Raw genomic sequence first — 22,626 nt, 5'->3', positions numbered from 1 at the left:
AATCGCTGGACATACTGGTAGGGAATAGGTGAAGCAGCTCATGGCAGTCCACAGTGACCGTGAGAGGAGCGCAGACACACAACCTGACCACGACCGGCACACTTTAGCGCGGGAGGTTTTCTTGAAGCTTTTATTTTGGTATTTCCGTTGACCCGTACAATAAATTTGCATATTAGCTAAATATTTAGTTTCCCCATTTAACATTTAGATTTATATATAATATTTACATTTAACATTTAGCATTTAGATTTAACATTTAACATTTAGATTTAAATATAATATTTAGATTTAACATTTAACATTTAGATTTATATATAATATTTAGATTTAACATTTAGCATTTAGATTTAACATTTAACATTTAGATTTATATATAATATTTACATTTAACATTTAACATTTACATTTAAATATAATATTTAGATTTAACATTTAGCATTTAGATTTAACATTTGGCATTTAGATTTAACATTTAAAATTCTGTTTTAAATATAAAAAGTTACAAATATTTTACTAAATGTTGTAAAAAAATGTTTTTGTAAGATTTAGAGCTAAATGTGGAAAAATGTTGCCGTTAATTTCGGCATGTTTCAGTTTACAAACGGCGCCCCATACTCCTCAGCCTCACAAGCCTCGAAAAAAAACTGAGGTCATTTAATTTGTGACTTTACTCTCAAATAAAGCTTTATCTATATTTGCAAGTGCATTCATTTTCAGCTTCAAGATTCAGAAACTGTAAGGAATAAATTGATTGGTTTATTTACTTATTTGGCAGCGAGGAAAACTTCTCAAGCCGGCAGCAGTCATTGTTGACAAGAGTAAAGTAACGTAGTCTCTCGGTCTGGCTCTCTAGGAACCTCAGTGTGCTGTTCCCATGGAAACAAGTAGTATACTGAGTGTGTGTGTGTGTGTGTGTGTGTGTGTGTGTGTGTGTGTGAGAGAGAGAGAGAGAGAGACAATGCATACTTAAGTTTTAAAAAAAAATCAGATGAAAGAATAAATTGGATGTATAACTGATAGCCATGAACTTAGGGCTGATTTAAAGTGTGTGTGTGTGTGTGTGTGTGTGTGTGTGTGTGTGTGTGTGTGTGTGTGTGTGTGGGCGTGCACACATGTGTATGTGTATTCCAGGACGGAACAATGATTACCTTGACCTTCAGCAACCTGTTGAAGCTAAACCTGCATTTCCTGCAAAGTTTGGGACATTAAGAGAATTCACAATGGCAGTTTCGTGCAAAATGTTTTTTTCTGGTTCTCAGGGCCTTTGAAGCCAATCACTCTTCTAAGCAAGGTCATAGTTTTTTTAATTGCAATTATTGCAGTTGTAAAGTTATTGCAGTAAGAAAAGCTCAGATTTAAACTGATTTTCAACTGACCTACCTTCAAGTTTATACTTAAATGAATGCATTTCCATATAATATAATATAATATAATATTCTTAATTTTGTTCTTAAAAGTTGGACCATTAAGTTCTTTGAAGAAGAAAAAAAAAGAACATCATTCATTTTACAATTTTAAGTCCTCTCTGACCTTGGAAAATAGACACTGAATATCTAATATATCTAATCACAGTGGAACATGTATTTTAAGCATATTTTGTTTTACCTAAAAGCTGAATATCATGCACGTCCAGACAAATGAAGGGCACATACCCATGTTCCCCCAAAGAGTTAATATTAGCTACCCTTTCAACCGTGACTGCCCCATCACCTTAATACTAACACATTAACAGAGGTCAGTTGACAACCAGCTACCAGTTTGTATGTACTACACACAGACGTTTGTCTGTAACACATCATATTACTTCAAGTGGGGCTTGAAGGTAAGTCTGCTTGTCTTACATGTAAGTATTTTATCTTCATTCAGGCAGCTTATTTGTAATTGCATTAGTCACACTGCAATGCAAACACTTCAAGACAAAATGAAGAGCCCGGATGAGCCTCGAAGGAGTGAAGCAGATGGCGAGAACAACAACTGGGAGCAAGAAAATCGATTGGACACATCCCATAATAAGAGCCCGCTCCTTTCGGATCCATGGAAACCATGCAGACGGCACCGTGCTGTTGTCAAAGGTCAGAGTGATGTTGGAAAATCGTTATAATCTGATCAATACTGATGCAATCAATCTATCTGAGAGCAGCCATGTGCAATCTTAATCAAGTATGTAGTTTTACGCTGGAGCTCCAGTTTGGTTTGACCTCAGTCTGAAAAGTCATACATTGATCAGAAGCTTGAACTCAATAACAGAGTTTATTGATAAGATATTATCACATCTTTTAAATATGTATTTAATATGTATTTTCTGCTCTAAGGACAGGGTGCAACACTGAATCCTAATTACTGATTTGATATCTCATTAATATTCAGTTCTCATACCCAGGTATAATCGGTTGCTGTTATATTTCATACAATACATCTGGTGATTTAACTTTCATATTATATTTTTATACTTCTGTTATTTCAGTTATACTAAACTGTCATTTGATTTCATTGTTTCTTGTGTATCCAACCACAGAACTGTGCACAATCCTTGTTTTTAGATTCATGCAAGGCTTGGGTCAGGTCACTTAACTTGAAACAACAATTACAGAACCACTCGTGCTAATACTGAAGTAAGTAAAAACATTCTTTACTGCAGTAGAAGTACAATTACTAGTGCTAAAAATATTCCTGTTACCTTTACACAGATATATGTGATAGAAACATCCTCCAAAGAGCTACTTTTTACTTTGAGTACATTTCAGAGCCTGTACTTTTTCACTTTTATTTGAGTAAAGAGGTTGAATCAGTACTGCAGCTTTTTCTGGAGTGTTTTTTTGGCACTAGTGTCTGTAGTTCTAATTAAGTACAGCATGTTTGGACATATTAGTGTTTGTTCTGATGGGTGCTTACTTCAATATTAGCTTATGCGGTTCTATAGGTGTTGTTTCAAGTTAAGTCATCTGACCCAAGCCTTGCACAAATCTAAAAAAATAAGGATTGTGCACAACTCCATAGTTGAATACACAAGTGTGGGGGAAGAGCGAGAAATCTGTCTGCCCCCTGTGTTCTGGAAGAGGCACCCTAGAACACCTCAGCAGCTGCCCGGCTTTGCAGGATGGTCACTCTGCAAAGTCCTCGGCTGGCTGGGTGTGGCTGGGGCAGCCAAAAAGAATGCCATCCAGGCTGTGAGTGAAGCAGCAGAGAAAGCCACAAGGTGGCTGTGGATTAAGAGGGCTGATCCGTTGGTAGCTACTGGTATGCAAGTCGGGGGCTGATCAACCCCCGGCTGGCTCGCCTGAGCGAGGGTCTGTGATGTTGTGAGACCCAAAACAACTGATTACCCCAGGATACACCACTGAGTGAATGGGTTAAATGCAGAGAGGAATTTCCCCACGGGGATCAATAAAGTATACATTATTATTATTATTATTATTATTATTATTATTAACTCCAAGTGGACAAACAAAAGTAGAACTACTACCTGCAGCAAGGTTCTTATAGTTTACTAAAATTAAACAAAAGTTTACTACAAAACAAGATGAAGAAAATATCCTTAGTTTTGGCCTATTTTTAATATGATCATTTATGTTCAATACGTTGGGATGCTTATACGACTGTGATCCAAGTGTTTGTATTTTCAGATTGTTTTGTACAATCTGTAATACAAAGGCAACAACTAGAAGGCTGGAATCAAACAATGCAAACTAACCTAAAAGATTCAAACCTACTCTGGAAACTGCTGAATCGAAACTGAACTGAATCCAATCTGATGAAAAATGTAAAACTTTAATGCTCCACAGCTTTCCAAGTAATTGTGAACTTTACCTTTTAACTTTACCACCTCTGTAACATCTCAGCACAACGCTGTTGCTCTGACATGCTAAACCTTTTTGTTTCCTTAGAGCTGCTGTTGAAGCTGAGGTGTTGTCTGGGAACAGTGTGTGGGATTGAATGGTATGGCTACGCTGCTCTGGGTATTTTGACTGCCATCCTCAGTTTCCTCATGGACTTCAGTGTAGCGAAGCTGCTACGAGGTGGATACACACACACACACACACACACACACACACACACACACACACACACACACACACACACAAGCTAAGTAAGCAAAGCACACAAATAATCAGTGCTTCTCTCTCGCGTCTCTTGCAGCTCACCAGTGGCTTTATACGATGCTGGAAGGAAATGTTTTGCTGCAGTTTTTCTGCTGGACTCTTTACCCAGCATGCATTTGTGCCATTGCATCATCATTCTCCCACAACATCTGTCCTTTCTCCACAGGTCTGTTCAGCAACAAGCAGGAAATTTTGATTTTTTTTTACAACTCACATCATCAAACCCTCATAGTACCTCTAGATTCAGACTCGAATGTATTTATATTATTTATACTATTTATTTATACTTTTAATTCAACTTTAACAAAAACATACAAAAACAATAACACTAATGATATAGAGGTCTCAAACACTTGTTACAGGGTTAAAAGTCAATAGAAAGACGTGATTATTGTGAACAACAGGAACTACTACAGCACGAAAAACTCTCCATATATTTACATGCAAACCTGATTATTGTTGTAAGACAGACTTGGAAAAATTGTGAGCCCATGCATTAAAGCACCAGTTTTTTTTAGATGTAACAGCTAAGCAAACACTGAGTCTCTACCAAATGTGGATGTGTGTGAGCTAATGAGTACTGCAGTAACAAGTTTTTGCCATTCATTCACCTACATGTGATGATCACCGTGTTAGTTACGTAGTGTTAGGCTACAATATGGCATAAGATTAAAAAGGCTAATTATCCAAGATGATTTTGTGAGGCCACACTGTGACATGAAAAAACATTAAACCTTTTTATCTTCATTATAGTCTTGGAAAAAAGATAAATGAGCACAAATGAATGTTCACATTCATTTTTCATCACCCACTTTTTCTCTTGGAAACGTTTTTCTGTCTATCTAAAATAAATGGTATTGAAAAACAGTCAAATGAGATATGAAGAAGTCAACTATGATATTATCTGTCTCAGAAATCTTTTAAAGTATGAAGGATAAAGCATATCTAAGGGACTATGTGTTCTATCTGTCCCCCGTTCGCAGTGCAGCTCTGTGCTGTAGCCCACTGGCCCCTCTGGTCTCTTACTTACAAACAAAGCAAACAAGAAGACATCTCAGCTGAACCATAAAAAAGGAGAAATTGGTTTGATTTATGCAACCAAAATCCCTCATAAAGTATCCCAGAGCCTGCAGGTCTGTGCAGATATAGCTTTTACAATCAAATACTGAAACACAGTTCATCTTCAGCTTGCCTGTTTTGTGTTGATTGTCTTTTTAAGTCCCAAAGAAATCCTTGCCTTGCCGTTCCCCTCTATTTAATTATTCAAAAATCATTCTTGCGTATTCACCTATAATAGTCTTTTTTGCCTTTGTGATTGCTTTTGTATCTCAAACTCAGTCAAAACAATCTTGTAATCCCAATGTTTTTTTCTTCTCAGGCTCAGGGATACCAGAGGTGAGAACCATGTTGGCGGGATTTGAAATGCCGCATTATTTGTCTCTCACTAATTTGTTTTCCAAGTTCTTGGGCCTGATCTGTACACTGGCTGCTGGCAGCACTGTTTTCCTGGGCAAAGTGGTAAGATGACTCAGCGTGTCTTTTTGTTACTCAGAATGCGCAGCAGTAATGCAATCATTTTGCTAATGGTGTGTTTTCTGATTTGTTGTGACGGTTCTGTATATTTACCTTGAAACATCAGGGTCCATTTGTGCATCTTTCCACCATGGTGGGAGGTTACCTGAGCAATCTCTGCACTCTCATACAACGTGATAAAAAGGTAAAGCACAGAGAAGTAACTAAAAAGGATGCTATACATTAAAACAGTCTGTGTATGTTAGAAATAAAGCACATTTTAATTCAACATTTTTGATATTTAAGCCCAGAAACCTTTCAGTTAAAAAAAAGAGAAAAGCTTTGATAAACCCTATATATTACACATCAAGTACCAAACACCAGGCAAACAAAGCCAGAGATGATTTAGTGGCACAGCTGAAGCTCAGGTGTTAGAGCAGGTAGTCTACCAATCACAAGGTCATTGGATTAATCCCTGACCCCTCCAGTCCACCAATCCAAGTGTCTTTGCGCAAAATACAGAACTTTTACTTGTCTCCAAAGCAGTACGTGTGCTTAGGCATAAGTAAATGTTTGATCGGGTGAATGACACAGTTGAGTGAGCCAGAAAGTTGAATGCTCAGCATGAGTGGAAAGGTGCTATATAAATCCATTTAGTGGCTAAAATGACAGAGATTTAGAAGGAGTGTGAACACTGGATGTCATCATTTTGCTGTAAATAGGACCCCTAATCTGTTTGGACAAATAATTCTGACTCAGAATCTATTAGGGCTGGGCTATATCATACCGTTCACGGTAATACCGGTGGAATTTTGGGCAACGATAGGAAAATGAAATATCACGATAGAATATGGGTAAAACGCGCATGCGCAGTGCGATCAAAGCCTAACTGCTGTAACAGATACCTGATAATGAAAGTGCTGAAATAGGTGCTAAGGGAAATAAAAGTAAGTGATGCATAAATAAAATACTAGAACTTGTCTACAGTGTTCCTGGACAGTCTAGAAATATTAATCGCACAGCAGCCCATTATTTGTCAGATAATTCCATTAAAAATGCTCAAAAGGACGCGTTTTTGAGAGGTCCAGATCAGTGCTGAGGTGAAGCCTTGCCAAAAGGCGCTAGCTGTAAGTGGCCAGTGTCATCTTCCACCTCTCAGCCAAAGCTGCCATAAGCAAATCATGCAAACTTCAACCCTCATGCAGTTGTCCTAAATGAGAAAATTAGCGATAAAAACTAAAATTGCTTCTTGTTTCAGGCTGCAAACATTTTTGTTTATACTTTAAATTTGGGCGTTTTAACATGATTGTCTATGGAGGACGACTCATTTTTGGAGCCAGCCACGAGTGGCTGTTTGAGGAACTGCAGCTTTTGACACATCAGAAAAAATGAATCACATCGAAGGACTGAAATAATTCCAGTAAAGACAGTAATCTTTACAGGAAACACAATAAGAGAACAAGGGCTTTGCGTTTGATTCTTCCACTGTTTGGAGGCCATGTTATTTGAATCATAGCAAGGGACCTCAAACGGGGTGTGAAATGCTTCTCTGGAAAACAATAAATGAAATCCTGCTACGTTCTTTAAAGCATAAAAGTCTGAAAAAAGAGACAGCACACTACAGCATGTGTTTCTTGTAGGAAAAAGCAGCTGGACAAATGTTGGTTGTATCTGCCGGGGTCGGGGTAGCCAGCTGCTTCGGAGCTCCCATTGGCGGTGAGAAAGCCAGGTTGAGCTTTACAAATCAATAACTTTTTATGTATCTGCTCACAGCAAATCTGTTTTTCGCACAGTTACTCAGGTAATGCTCTTTTCTGCCTTTGATTTCCCTTTTGCAAGCCTCACAAAGTTGCTGTTCCCTTTTATCCTCCCTGAGCCCTTTTTGGTCCCCCATCGTGTTTGTATATGTTCCTCCCTCACCTCTTCCTCCTTTGATCACCTCTCCGCCTAATATTTTGATCTTCTTACCTCCATTTCTCTTTTGCATCCTTGCTGGAGGTTCATTGCCAAAGGTTTGTGCTTGAAGGATAAGCTCAAAATGTCACAATTTACATAAAACAGCAGGGGGTCTATTAACACCTGAAATATACCCCTATTTCTGTTGGCACAGATGCAGACAACACTATTTATTACAGCCTTCCAAAGATTGTACTGTTTACAGTAGAAAGGGCTACTGCCGTCACTTGCAAAATGTCATCTGCACCTTACTCTTATTCCTTTGTCTCTTTGCTCCTTTTCCCCTGCAGGTGTGTTGTTCTCTGTGGAGGTGATGAGCTCTCACTTCGCCCTGAGGCATTACTGCCCATGCTTCTTCTCAGCAGCCTGTGGGGCGCTGACCTTCCGACTTTTAGCAGTGTGGGGTGGAGATGGAGGTGATGGATGCACTAAACACCACTCGCTCCTTTAATAGTCTACAAGTAGAGGGTTTACTTTAGAGTCACAGAAAAAAAGTCAAATAAAGCCTAAAAGAAGAAGAAATTCCCCCCAAATATGGGAAATTATTGTGTTGCAGTGGCCAAAAAAAGAAAGAAGAACATGGTTCACTCAATCAAAATCTAAATATTCTAAAATGAGAAGCTTAATATGAATGCACGCCTTGTTTTTCTGTATCAGTGCTTGGGGCAGTGGAGCTGAAACAGATGTCAGAGAAAAATGTTCAGCAGTACGTTGAGTAAGTGGTGCAGAGGGTCCGGATCTATTAATTATCCACAGCCTTCCACCAGACAGCCAGACAGCGTGTTGATTCAAACTGGATTCAAACACCAAATTCCTGCAGGGAAGGGTTAGGGTAATAAACTTGCTTTCCAGCAGCTAACAGCTCAACAATCAGGCCACAGTAACAGCTCCTCACAGCAACAAGTCCAAGATAATAAGATGATAATGACTGAAGAGCTGAGATTTTACTGAAGTCAGACTTACAAGGACACTGTGCTATTTCCTTTTTAAAAGCTGGACCACTTAACACCAACAACTACGTAGGAAAATAATGACATTTTAAACATAAGTGTCCTAGATTATATTGGGCCACCTACACGCTACACCTACACAGGCCATGAAGCTCCAACCGCACAGTTTTTATGCTGATGTTAATGTCAGAGAAGATCTGGAAGTCTGTAGTTACTGAGTCAGCAGAGCGTTGGAGACTTTTTTTTTTTTACACTGTGTGTCTTTAGTACTCAGTGACCCTGGTTTCCACTGTGCAGTAGTACCATTGACAGCTGATCATGTCATGGTCCTGGGTTGCTGGGACAGCAACCCAGGACCATGGGTTGCTGGACCTTAACTTAGGACCTTAAGAGGTCCTAAGTTAAGGTCCTCTTAGTTTTGGTTATTTTAATACTTACAGTTTACAGTTGCTTTATGTTTTCCCTCGGTTTTCCTGCTTTTGTTTATATTTAAGTTATTGTTTCAGTTCATCCTGCCCGTCTCAATCTCTGTGTTTGGTGTTGCTCGTCTTGCCACTTCCTGTTTTATTTTGATAGATGTTTGTCCCCGGTGCCTTGCGGAAGCTTCTACTTCCCTTGTCATCCCTGATTTGTCCCCACTGCTTTTCCCACCTGTTTCCCTATAGGCTCATGTCCTTTTATAGTTATTGTCTCAGTCACCCCTTGACCTTTGCCAGGTCGACCACAAAGTCTATCCACTCCCAGAGTTTCCTGTAAAATCATTCCTTGTGGCTCCTGGTTATTTGCATTGTCTAGCTTTACTTTCTGCTTTTTTTAGCGTGTTTTCCTTTTACATTGATCAGCATTGAGCAGACTGCGTGGATAGGTGCTTGATTTTTCTAAACCTGTGGTAACTGGGCTGAAAACACCTGAATTCAAAGAAGAGACTGTGTGGCCTGTTGCTTTTGTCTAAATGACATTAGCTCCTTTACTGCCTGCAGTGCACCAATAATCCACCAGTGGGCAGAAGATGTATGTCACTGCAGCTTTTTCAGAGGCCTATTGATCATGTTGATGTCATGGATCTCTCAGAAACTCATGTTTCAGACTGTCTGACATAAACAGACTCTCCATCTCTCTCATGGTGTTTATCATGAAGATGTCTCATGTTGAAGTAAATCCTTAATTAAATGAAATATTTTCTTTTTTTAATTCTGATTTTATTTCTTTCTGTTGTCAGTGATGTTGACAGCTATATAATAACTCGCCATGTCAAACAACTTTGGCAAAGTTAGTGGAAGCATTTAAGCTGGCATACTGTAAAATCCAATAAATTTTGAGTTCAGTAATGTGAGGGATTATTAAATCCTGAAAGGCTGTGGGGGAGATTGAAGTGATGCAATTTGTTTTATGTCCACAGAGACTCTCCAGGCCTTGTTCAGAACTAATTTCCCCGATGCTTTACCTTTCTACCCGCTGGAAATTCTGCTGTTTGCTTTCCTGGGGTAGGTTTACTTTGACAGTACCTGCATAATCAAACAGGTCCTCTTTTATTCTCTGTCTGACAGATAATCCCTGACTTCTGGCATTCATATTCATATCAGTCACAATGAAAACCAGCTGTTTTTCCTGCTGTACCAATTAGCATTCCAATTTTTTTAGTCTCATCTCAACCATTTCCTCCTCTTCCTTCTCCTTCCCATGACTTCTCCAAGTCTAATGACTTCCGATAGTCTGTTGCTGCCTGGATTAAAATTAGCCTCTCATCTCTCACTGTGGTTTGTGTCACTGTCTGAAAACAGGCTGCTGTGTGGGGCTGTGAGCTGCTGCTACCTCTTCTGCCACCGGTGGATCCTGCGTTTCACTAAAACAAACCCAGTTTTCTCCAAGATGCTGACGACAGAGTGAGAGCTCTTTGCAACCTGGAATTGAGCTGTAAAATCTGGTTGACAACTTATTTGCCTTTTTTTCCAGATAGAAGCAAATATTTGTTGAGTAACACACTTTAAACCACTGAAAGCATGGACTAGAGTAGATAGGAAAAAATGTCAGTTTATTTAGAAGTCGGACAGATAATTTTACTGATTAAAACCTAAAAAGCTAATGGAAAGAACCAAATGCCTTTATTTTGCAGGAAGGGTCTGTACTCAGGCATGGTTGTCTTCTTCCTGGCATCACTGACGTTTCCCCATTTTGCTGGTCATTACATGGCTTCTAAGGTGGGCATCAGCAGCATTTAAAGACATAAACACTGCAGTGAGTCACGCTGTTGCTTTCGTCTGAATGTTCCTTCATTATAATGCACTTTATTCTGAGTCACTCCCGTGTATGCTGCCTTGCTCTCATCCTCCTATAAATTGTAACTATTAATCCACAATTATAGTCTGCAACAATTTCACCGCTCACTCCAACACTTGATCTGAGCCTGATCAGATTGTTTAACTTCATTACAAGCTCAAACACTTTGCTTGTGTTTGTCATTACTTTGCTCTTCCTTAGACATCATTACACTCACCACAGAGGCTTATTTCACTTTTATTTCTGTCAGGGTGTCAGCTCACAATATCTAATTCTATCTCAGTAACTCATAACTGAGATTTTTGGCACAAAGCTTCTTGAATAATTTCCCAGTTCTAACATAAAGAAGAAACTTTTCTTGTTTCCTAATTCCATTTACAAAGCTCTGATTGACTCTGATTGCTGTTTTTTTTTTTTTTAAATCATAATAATCCCATTAAGCTAGCAAAGACGCTAATTGATGCCGTTGTTGAATATCACCATCACATCAGAATGAATATCAGCATAGAAATGCTCTTAGCAGAGGTAGTGCATCTGAAAATGACGGTCATGTGCACGTGCACACTGGCCTGTTTTGAATCAGTCTAAACCAACAGGTTTGTGCAATCTGCATACCATCAGCTACAGCTCATCCATGTCTCTGCAACAGGAAACATGTTTACCTCCACGTGAAGTGTCCAACAGGAAAATGCAGGAAAATCTTTCCAAAGTGTTTCCAATCGAGTAAAAAATAAATGTAATAAATTAATAAATACATTTAAAATAAATTATAAGAAGGCCTTCATCATTTGTTTGTATGCATCTGAAGAAGTTTTACATTTTTTTATAGGGTACAAACAAATTCAGAAAACATTGATGAACCACTGCTTAATTATTCCATGAAAAACTACCAGTTTAGGCCATTGGGTGAGCAGGCGACCATACGCCACGACGCTAAATGCAGCAGCCCGGGTTCAGCTCGGACATGAGGCCCTTTGTTTTTCCCCACTCTCTGCCACCTTTGCTGCCTGCTCTCCACTGTGCTATCTAATAAAGGCCAAAAAATTAATGTTAAAAAATATTGGTACACACAGTTTACATGCAGATTTGTACAAACTAGTGGTGTGTGATACTGCAAATTTTGGTATCTATCCAATACCAAATACAGGGCCAGTATTCCCGATACCAACACTGATATCGATACTTTTAACTTAAAGGCAGCTTATGTAGGGAAGAGCAGCATGTAATGAGTTATGAGATGAATCATCATGAATTTGCATTTTTTGATTTTAACAGCCACTAAATCTGTGGCTGTAATTGGAGAAGACAACAAAACTCATACTTCAGCTTTTCGTGTATTTTGAAACTGGGGTTTTGAGACCTGGAATGCAAATGTGCCTTGTTATAAAGTGCTTTGGGTCAGCTTTTGCTGTTTAAATGTGCTATAGTTTATAAGTAAAATCGATGTGACAGTCAACACGAAAAAGTTCAGATATTTTTCATAATGCCTGATTGAGTTATGTTTTTTATTTCTTAGAAAATAATTTAACACAATTCCTACATGTTGAACTTAAAGGATAGAAACAAAGTATCGATCTGATACCAACACCGGCATTACTGTTGATATCCGGATCGATCCGCCCAGGTCCAGTGCAAACGCACTCTTTGTAAATGAGGACCAATGTTAGCATCAGTCTGTTTTTGTTTCATAATGGCACGTGTGAGGTAGTAATACTAACATCACTAATCTTTTAATCAGTACACCATGAAGGAGCTCCTCACTTCTTTCCTGGATAGCAGGCAGTGGACCTCACAATCCCACAACACCTCCGAGCAGCTGGAGCCTTTGTTGGAGTGGAGCTCATCAGGGACTTCTGTCTACTTCTCTTTGGTTTTCTTTCTGCTCATGAAGGTACAGCCAATGCAAAGGTCAATGAAATCATCTTTTTATCTGTCTAGGAATCCTAAGAAGGCACCAAACTCAGCTGCGACTCTTGTTCCTCTCTGCTGGGTCACAGCGACCCATAATTGGAATACAGTAATTGACATTTTCACAATAGAATAGGCAAACTAAAGGCTCTTTAACCTTTGAGGATGAAATGTCTTGTGATGCTTGATGCTCAGTCATAGCAACGCTGCGGGTGGAAAGAATGGGTTTTTTGACCTTTAACAGCTATTAAAGTAATAGCCCAGTTACTGGTTTTAATCAGTCCCATTATGTGTCCACACATGTCTTCTCATTTGTGTTTGAAGCAGACAGAACACCTTGGAAACGCACAAAAAAGAAAATGAGTTTAAAAGAAAATGTCTGCACTGAGAACAGTTTCTGATAGTCACTTTAGCAGGAACCAATGAGCAGTTCTCTCATTTCTGCATTTAAATGTGAAACGCAAATGCACATAATGGAATCATTTGTGCATAAATGAGAGCAGTGCAAACACAGTCTGATGTGACTCCTCTGGACGCTCTGTGTCTTTGTCTGTTGTGTCTGAGATGTGGATGTTGGTCCTCGCCTGCACCCTGCCTCTGCCAGCTGGATACTTCATGCCAGTGTTCGTCTATGGTGAGTGTTTCAACTTTAAATTTAGATATAAAAAGTCTGTCTCACTGCATCCCCCCTCTGCAGGAGTGTAAGCTGTCTTTTTCCTAACATGGCAAAGCTACTAGGTAAGAAACCCTTTCTTATTGGTCGTTTTGGTTTCTCTTTTCCAGGGGCAGCTATTGGCCGTTTGATTGGGGAAGGAGCCGCTTATTTGTCTTCCACTGGAGTGACTCCAGGCCAGCAGTGGGCTTCTGTAAACCCAGGAGGCTACGCACTTGCTGGTAGAAAAACCTGACCAGCTGTAGTTGGGTGCTAATATTTTACACTTGTATTGACTCTTGCCTGAATGTCTGAAAGGGACAATTTTGCCTGCATTAATCAGTTTACTTCAAATTTTTGCTTAATATTTACCTAGAGCTACAGTTTGAATCCAGTATTAGCTAATAAGTTAATTTCTATCATCATCATGCTTTTCAACTTTTAAGGTTTTAAGTAAATTTGCTGAAATGTGGCATTAAATTTAACAAAGCAACAATTCAAAGTGCATCATATGGTTTGTCTGCTTTAGGTGCAGCGGCCTTCTCTGGCGCTGTCACACACACTTTGTCCCCAGTTCTCGTGGCTATAGAGTTGACTGGTCAGTTCACCCATGCTGTACCCATCCTCCTGGCGACTCTGCTGGCCAACGCCCTGTCACGCTCTGGCCAACGCCCATCTTTCTATGATGCCTTGTCCATCAGCAAGAGGCTCCCACACCTTCCCTCTCTGAAGAAGGCAAGTCCTCAGTAAGTAAACACAAAAGGCCTTCTGACAATCTGTAGTAAACCTGTGACTGTGGTGCTGATTGTGGGTTTTTTGCATCTAGCTGAGCAGTGTGTGTAATAACATTATATTGGTAAGAAAGTCATATCAGTGTATAAGGCATGAAATTGTACAGTATTACTGAATTCTAGCCAGAAATGGGGAAATGTGTGAAAATGTGAAAAAAGCTGAATACAAAGTTTATATTAATAAAATATAAAGTTTGTTTTAATTAATTTTAGGTTTGCTTATTGTGTTCATAGCTTGTTTTTCAAACAGTGTTTCACAGTGAAATATCAGTTGATGTTTGGATCCTCAGACTCTGAACAAAACTTCAGTCCATGACTGAAACTATAAAACTATAAGGAAGCCAACCAAAGTGTAAATAAACATACAACTAACACTTTTATGTATGGCTATATATACACTGCTTAAAAAATTAAAGGAAGACTTTTTAATCAGAGTATAGCATCAAGTTAGTTGAACGTCTGGGATATTGATCGGGTCAGGTTGTTCAGCAGTTTCAGCTGCTTTGGTGTTATTGAGTTCCAGGAGACAGGCAGTTACTCTAGGAGAGCTGACAGGACCATAGAAGGTCCTTAAACCATTAGCAGGACTGATGTCTGCTCCTTTGACAGAACAGGATGATCACTGCCATAGAATACCAGAATTGGCAGGGCCACCACTGGCGTCCTGTGCTTTTCACAGATGACAGCAGGTTCACCCTGAGCACACGTGAAAGGGTCTGGAGAAGCCGTGGAGAACATTATGCTGCCATTAACCTCATTCGGCATGACCGGCTTGATGGTAAATCAGTGATGGTCTGGGGAATCAAGTTCATGGAGGGATGCTCAAACCTCTACAGTACAGGCAATCCGGACTGGCACCAGGTCTAGGAGAAGATCCCCCGGGACACCAGACATCGTCTTATTAGGAGCACACGCCAACATTGTCGTGGGGGGTCATATAAACTACTGAGTACCATTTTTAGTTTCTGCAATGAAATTTGTGCAAAATGGGCCAGCCTGCTGCAACATTTTTGCACTTTGATTTTAGGTATGTCTTTGAATTCAGTCCTCTGTAGGTTGTATTTTAATTTCCTTACTTCCATTCCAAACACATTACCCAGCCCATATCAGTGCATCCAGCACGACTTTTTGATGCATTTTGAAAGTGTTCCTTTAATTTTTCACAGCTGTATACAAACACACATATGCATATATTCACACGCACTCTACTTCCATTGTTGAAAGAATGCCAACTACAGAAACCCACTCTCCTGCTTCTCCTGTGCCGCAGTTGATCACCGCTCTGTCACACCAATCATACAAACCTGTCTCCCCTACAACTGATTACCAGGCGATTCCCAGGAGCACATTCGACCATCAGAATCAAAACACTCACAACAATGAAGTCAACCTTTTAACTAAGTCAGCCACAGAAAAACACAACAGAAACTCATCATGACAACCCACACTGACAATATCTGCAAACTGGGCACAGAGGCTATGAATGTCAGTAATCATATATCTGCTAAGAACTGTAATTAGGATGTAAATCCAAATGAACTCAGATTTAACAGAGATTTATGTGTCTATACTTGGATCATCAGCTGTTTGCCACCCACACAGGATTTCAGCCCTTAATGCTTTATCATGACAGAAATTAGAGGTGGATCGATCCAAAGATCAACAGTACCGATACCAACGCTAGTACTGGTATCGGATGGATATTTTGTTTCTATTCCCTCAGTTCATTATATAGCCCACTGAATTGTGTTTAATACATTATTTGTTTTGGAAATGAAAAATATATCCCAAACATGCTGTCACACTTTCAGATGTATTTTATTTATAGCCTATAGCACGTTTAAACAGCAGAAGTTGACCCAAAGTGCCAGAAACCCAGTTTTAAAATAAATAAAGGCTGAAAAGTGTGTTTTGTCGTGTTAACTAATTACTCGGTAACAGCAATACTGACCCTGTATTTATTTGGTATCAGATCGATACCGAAATCGACAGTATCACACAGGACTAACAGATATCATGACACCACTTTGGTAAGTTCAGACATCGCATGGATCAGCCTATGTCTGCCAGATGAAATGTTGTTGGAATAACAAAAAGTCTTCTACATCACTGCCCTGACAGCAGCAGCTGTACTGTCTGACTTCCAACCAGCTCTTATACAACATGCATCCTGAGTATGAGGGGTGGAAGTGATCCAAATTCATCAGTAAAAACAGAGCATTGCAGTTCTCCTTTATACGTTCCTCTTTATCACTTGGCAGCCGCTATTATGTAATTTCAGAACTGATCATTTAATTTAAGCACTGCTGCTTTTCCTCCAGGTGTGACACGATTCATCTCTCTTGCAGGCTTCCATCCACACCAGTCGGACAGGTTGCGGTGAAATCGGTGCTGCTTCAGAAAGCAGCTGGGCCAGTGGAGGCTGAGCAAGCTGTCAGAACCAGCACTGAAATGCAAATCCCTGTGGTAGACTCCTACGGTGAGCGGACAAATGTATTTGATCATAATTCACTCCAATAGTCTGCCTATATTATCTCTTCTTCGTTTTATTGCTTTAAAATTTTACATACATGCTGGTCTGAAGCGCACGCACAGGTATGACATCACAAAGATCAACTGAAAGTAAAATAAAATGATGAAAAATTGTAGCCATCTTAAAGGCTGCAGCAGTTCAGCTTCATAAAAGTGCTTCACGAGAAGGTGACAATTATGAGAAAATAGTCAATTGGGCAGCTGAGCCTTTCGGCAGCAGTTGCACGGATGAATTTTTGTGTTTGGAACAGATGACTCAAAGCCACTAGAGAGCTGCGCGCACTTTAAACTGCAGCACCGACTGTGGCAAAGAAAATTGATTTTTCTCTCCTCTGTTCTGTTGAAGAGTCGCAGATTTTGCTGGGGTTTGTCCTGCGATCAGAGCTGCTGACGTTCCTGCGTCGCTGGAAGACTGAGGTGAAAAGGCTGAATGGAGACAGAGAGTTCACTGAGAGAGGGAGTTTTAAAAGCAGCCGTTTAAAAAGCAGAGCGTGTCCGTACAATCCATTTGACATTGACTGAATGTGAAACAACTGGAAAAAAAAAGATGATTGAAGTAGGATGTGCTGGCAGGACTGTGAACTGATGGAAGAGCTCATTTCATGACAACTCACATCCACTTTAAAGGATTTTCCATTCACAGAAAAATACTTTTTTTTTCTTTTCTTTTTTTTTTTAAAGGATTACGATAAACTGTTAAAAGTAGTAAATCAGTTTTTCAAGAAAATGGAAACTACTGGTATTGATTCCAGGTCATGCTTAGCTGTGAAACTCCAAAACAATGTCTGCCCAAAATGTTGACTGTATTGTAATTACAAAATTACATTTAAATTTTCTAGTTTCTAGTTTTGTTGTGCAAGTACAATATAAAACCAATCAAGGCATTTACTTGACTTACTTGAGTTTATACCATGAATATTTTTCTTAACCAATTATAATTTGAATAAATAAACATTTGATTTTGTATATTTCAGTTGCATTTTACTCCAAATTACTGATTCATGTTTATGAGCAATAGAAAACCGTGTGTGTGTGTGTGTGTGTGTGTGTGTTTGTGTGTGTGTGTGTGTGTGTGTGTGTGTGTGTGTGTGTGTGTGTGTGTGTGTGTGTGTGTGTGTGTGCAGAGTCCGGAGAAACATCTGGATGAAGGATGCTGCATTTACCAAACCTCCATCGTGATATCACCTCACAACACTGTTCAGGAGGTAGGGGCCCTTTGTTAAATGGAACTGGCAGCGTTACCAGTCATTGATTTAAAGCAACAGTTGTCCCAACAATTGCAAGAAATCCTGTTTATCACTTTCTGAGAACTGGAGGATGATGCACACTTTCCAAAGCACAAACCGGGAGGCAGTTAGCAGAGCAGAGCATAATCAGTCGGAAACAGCTAATAACTAATGAGCTGTTTTATTCACTGTTTTATTCCATTTATGCACAGACTGAAATTGAAAATAAAAGCAACTGGAGCTAGCTTAGTTTTGAAATATTTAGATATGACTAAAACACTGATGATGCAGTCTGTCTCTGAAAATGGACCTATCTGGTCTCACATCTCCTGCTTCTCGTAAGTAATGAGCAAATTTTCTGAATGGATAAATTGAACTGTGTTAACTCTTTATCTGTGTCTATCTGATCCTCTCCACTAGCTCTTAGAGTGCCTCAACCATCTGCCACACTCTTCATCTCTCTCCACCTGTTCTCTCTGCTGTTGTTCTCCTAAAAAGAATGCAGTCAGAATGCCAGAAAATATCACTTTTTTGATGATTAGATCACAAATATAAATACAATAAACCTTTTTTTAATGCACAACACTTTTATTCAAGCAAGGAGCAAAACTCATGAGATCATGAATCTCTTTTGTGAGCTCAGGTTTGTCTCTGGCAGGTGAAATTGCAGCTTGCGCAGAGGGTTTATCTTGCTGGGTTGCAAAAGCATCCTCTTCCCTTCCTCACAAAACCTTAAGTTGTAGCAGAGGCTGTGGCACGTGTGCTTCACTGACTCATCAGCTGCTACAGCAACAGGAGACTACACTTCCTCCACCTTCTGGCATTGCCTGCTCCTTGTTGCTGTCACCATCTTTTTTCCTGCAAAATATTTTTATACCCACAGTAAACCAACCAATCAAACAACCTGCAACCAAGTGCCAACAGTTAAAAGCCCTGTTAACTGGTGCTCTCTTTCTCTCTCTCTCTCCCTCTCTCGCTGCACACTCCACAAAAAGCTTTGTAGCCAATTAGAGTGAAGTAGATGTTTGAATTGCACACAGTGAACCCAAATCCTTGTGTTTCTGATCAACAATATGCAATTATTTTGGAGGACTTGCTAGACTTTTTTTTTTTAAATAAGCAGGCAGCTGTTCTCAGAAATAATAACCCCCCCACTACACTGCTTAACAAATGGCAGTGGACAGATACTGTTGGATTACATTACCCTAGCACATAAAGAGCAGGATATTTCTCTCGTAAGTTGGCCAAATGGGAGCAAATTAAAATTAGATTCAACAGATGGCTGAAAAACACTCTAAACACTCAGTTACTTAAATGTGTGAAGATAAAGACAGTCTGATCCACAGGGCATATAATAAAAAAAAAAAGTCTTGTTTGCAACGTGTCTGACAAAACAGGGGGGAAAAAACAAAACAGCGACAACAACAAAAACCCTGCAGTTTCCAGGACGTCAGATGAATATTTATGATCTCATCTGAGAAATTGCTTTCATTAACCCTTTTTTCCTCTGCGTGTTCTCAGGCCCACAGTATACTGAGTCTACTCGGATCCCAAACCTTGTTTGTTGCAGACGAAGGAAAGCTGGTCGGGCTTATCACGTGGCCAGAGGTAGGGAGTGTTTTTGTGTACTTTCACCCATGCACAGATGTTACCTTCAACATGCACATTGTTGTCACATTCCCATGTTCCTCAAATGAGCTTTACTTGGTGCAAACGAGACCACGTCCTTGTATGGATTTGTTAAAATTATACAGGGCGCTGGGAGAAAATAGCTACTTATAGATTCAAAGCAGTCTCATTTGTTCCTTACCTCCATCTCTTCCTCCTTCTCCCTTTTCTCCTCCAGATGAAGAGGATATTAGAGGACTTGGCCAAAGAAATCTGAGCGACATCACAGCGACATCATCACGACAGCACATCCTATCAAAATTTATTTTAAATAAACATGATGATTAGCCTGATTAGCTCAACGTGTTTAATAATGATGTAATTTCTCTAACAATATTTGCACACCAAACTATACTGTTATCAGCTGTAAACTCCTGTGAAAAACATTTATCAGAGCCTATTTCATTTTCATTTTTGTAATTAGAAGGATCTCGTCCATTAAGCAGATAGCACACAGTCTCATTTACTGCTTTGCACTTTGTCTCACAGTAAAATTGTAAGCACAAAGAATATTAACCAGTGCTAATAAGAAGAAAAACAGTTTATGTATGTAATGTATACAAGCAATAACAGTCAGTCTCTGTTCAGTATATATTAGGTCCTGTGGGCGCAACTGAAAGTTATGTGACCATGCATCTTAAATAGTAACCCATTGCAAGATGAGGCTTCCTTGAAAATACACCCAAATGTTTTTGTTTTCATTTTTTGCTTATGGCATTTTTAAGGGATCAGTGTAGTGTATCTTTGGTAAAGAACTGGGCGGATCAATCCAAATATCAATAATACCAATACTGCTATTGGTATTAATATCAGATCGATACCAGCATGATAAGATACTTTGTTTCTATCCTCCAAGTTCAGTGTGTAGCCCAATGAATTGTGTTAAACAAAACATGCACTATGAAAAATGTCTGAACCTTTGACAGTCACGTCTGTTTTATTTACAGCCCACAGCACATTTAAACAACAGAAGCTAATCCAAAGTGCTTTCGAGATGGGCACATTTACATTTCAGATCTCCAAAAAAAGTTTCAAAATACATAATTGCCCCTTGGGGATAAATAAATCTTTTGGATTCTGATGAAAAGCTGAAAGCTGTGTTTTATTGTGTTAACTTGTTAAAATGTGCTTAGAATTTGCAAATCGATGCTTCAACTCATAAGCTGCATTTATAAGTTCAAAGTAGCGATATTGGTGTTGGTATTGGTAATCGATACCAACATTTCAGTATCACACAGCACTACTTTGGTACACTGACCTATGATTTCTCCTGTGACTTGTATCTATGAGAGGTAATTTTGAAAGTTCAGAAGTTTCAGACTTGGGGTTGTAAAATCAAAAAGCTTGTCCTGATTTAAATTTGGTTCAAGGTCTTCCTGTAAGCCCCTGGGCTGTTTTCAGCATGGCTGCTATTTTTAAACCTTTCAGTAGAAGTCCTGTTCTGAACAGTTGTATTTTGTACTTATGTGAGCCAGACCTCTATGCTCATGTGACCAAAAAACCTTTTCATTGCACTCTGTGCCATATATTACGCTGCCACACCTCACGGTTCAGATCGTTCCTGCTGAATTTTCTTCCTCAGCCTCTTTGGGCTGTTATATTACAACTCTGCACTGACAGCCTAACACGAAGCCCTTGGGCTTGGGAACAGTGACTTTTCCACTAAAAACTGCAGAATATTGCTCTGCTCTCTCATCACCACCTCTGTGTGAAATTTCAGGTCAATTTGAAACATAACTTCACTTCTCCTCTGCACAAATTTGCGGTCTGAGGAGAAATTGTTGAGTGCACAGTGGAGTCATAACTAGACTTCAAGGGAGTGATCAACAAACAGGAAACTGGAAAACTGGAAATCCACCAAATTCAAACAAGGTAAGGTGCCTAAATTTCACGAACCTATTCCCACATTTTGACTGAATCTTATAAACTTGTTACAAGGCCCACTGAATTTAAAATTATAGCTGCTATGTGTTGAATGTAACAGTTTGTGACTTGGACATCCTTCCTAGAGTTACCACAAGGAAAAGACACTGGCATTCTTCAGTTATGCTGACAGTGTAATAACTATGTAAGTAATTGTTGAGAACAAGGGCAGAAAATAACAAGCTCCAGCGGCAAACATGAATAAACTGGAGTCATCCTTTAAGAAATTCTTTGAAGCAATAAATTACTTTTTGGCTTTCAGGAGCCTCTGTGGCCGCAAGTGGTAATTGCAGGCCACTGGTGCATTAAATTCTGTTGTGATCTGAGTCTGAGTGGCTCCACTTCTAAAAACCCCTTGGAAGCCTTTCAGTTGCTCATGCATTCAATTCCAAATCATCAACCCAAGCCAACAATTTTGCTGTCCATTCATTTCAAGTTAGCACATGGGTAATCTGATTGTGGTGAACGAAAGCAGCCACAGTCGCAGACGTTTGGTGGTCAAACATAAGCTCCCAGAGGAGTCGCTCTTCTTCTTTTGCAGGACGTTGCCATCTCTGACTTATTTTTTTATCCTTGTCCTACTGTTAGACCGAGGCCCTCTTTTGAAAAACAGCCTCTGTTTACTTTTCTCTTGCTAACATACACTTCTGACCTTTCATTCAGCTTTCCTGCGTCACATTTAACTTTAGATGCTGCTGCACTGCAGTAATAAATAAACTCCTTAAAGACTTTGTTGATGGATGTGATCACACTAGCCGTGCACAGCCACTGAGGCAACAGAATAGCCACAGCACGCCGCGTGGCAAAGCTTCACTTTGTGTAAGCTTCTGCTAAAAGAACATCATGACAGGAAACAGCAACACCACCTTTCTCCTCTCCCTTCTCTCCCTCTCAAACACACCCCGGCTGCACAGTATGTTCTGTGTTCTTCTCACTCTGTTTTTTTACGCTCTCCTCGTCTCTCACCGCTCCCTGCATCTGCTCTCAGCTCGCAGACAGGAAAGTGTGAATTATGGCTAATCACGGCTGAAACTCGGATAATTGGATGTGTGCTTACGTCACCTCTATTCACACGAGAAATCCTTAAAGAGAGACATTTTCTGATTTATAAGCGAAACCTTTTCCTTCAGT

The 22,626-nt window shown here is 39.6% G+C and overlaps 1 protein-coding gene across 1 annotated transcript; it reads left to right on the top strand.

Annotated features, from left to right (window-relative positions):
- The first annotated feature begins 1,934 nt into the window (after positions 1-1,934).
- On the top strand, positions 1,935-19,789 carry clcnk (chloride channel K). The gene is given in 20 exon segments (XM_063464643.1): positions 1,935-1,959; positions 1,962-2,072; positions 3,885-4,016; positions 4,138-4,266; positions 5,479-5,618; positions 5,740-5,817; positions 7,253-7,328; positions 7,859-7,984; positions 9,918-10,002; positions 10,300-10,401; positions 10,632-10,716; positions 12,534-12,686; positions 13,268-13,337; positions 13,487-13,597; positions 13,885-14,101; positions 16,495-16,625; positions 17,025-17,095; positions 17,803-17,883; positions 19,426-19,512; positions 19,751-19,789. Coding segments are annotated over 20 exon segments (2,049 nt in total).
- The last annotated feature ends 2,837 nt before the right edge of the window (positions 19,790-22,626 follow it).

This window comes from Pelmatolapia mariae, linkage group LG20, assembly GCF_036321145.2.
Source record: "Pelmatolapia mariae isolate MD_Pm_ZW linkage group LG20, Pm_UMD_F_2, whole genome shotgun sequence".
Taxonomy (NCBI): Eukaryota; Metazoa; Chordata; class Actinopteri; order Cichliformes; family Cichlidae; genus Pelmatolapia; species Pelmatolapia mariae.
The sequence above is the reverse complement of the archived record's forward strand: the minus strand, read 5'-3'. Positions and strand labels throughout refer to the sequence as shown.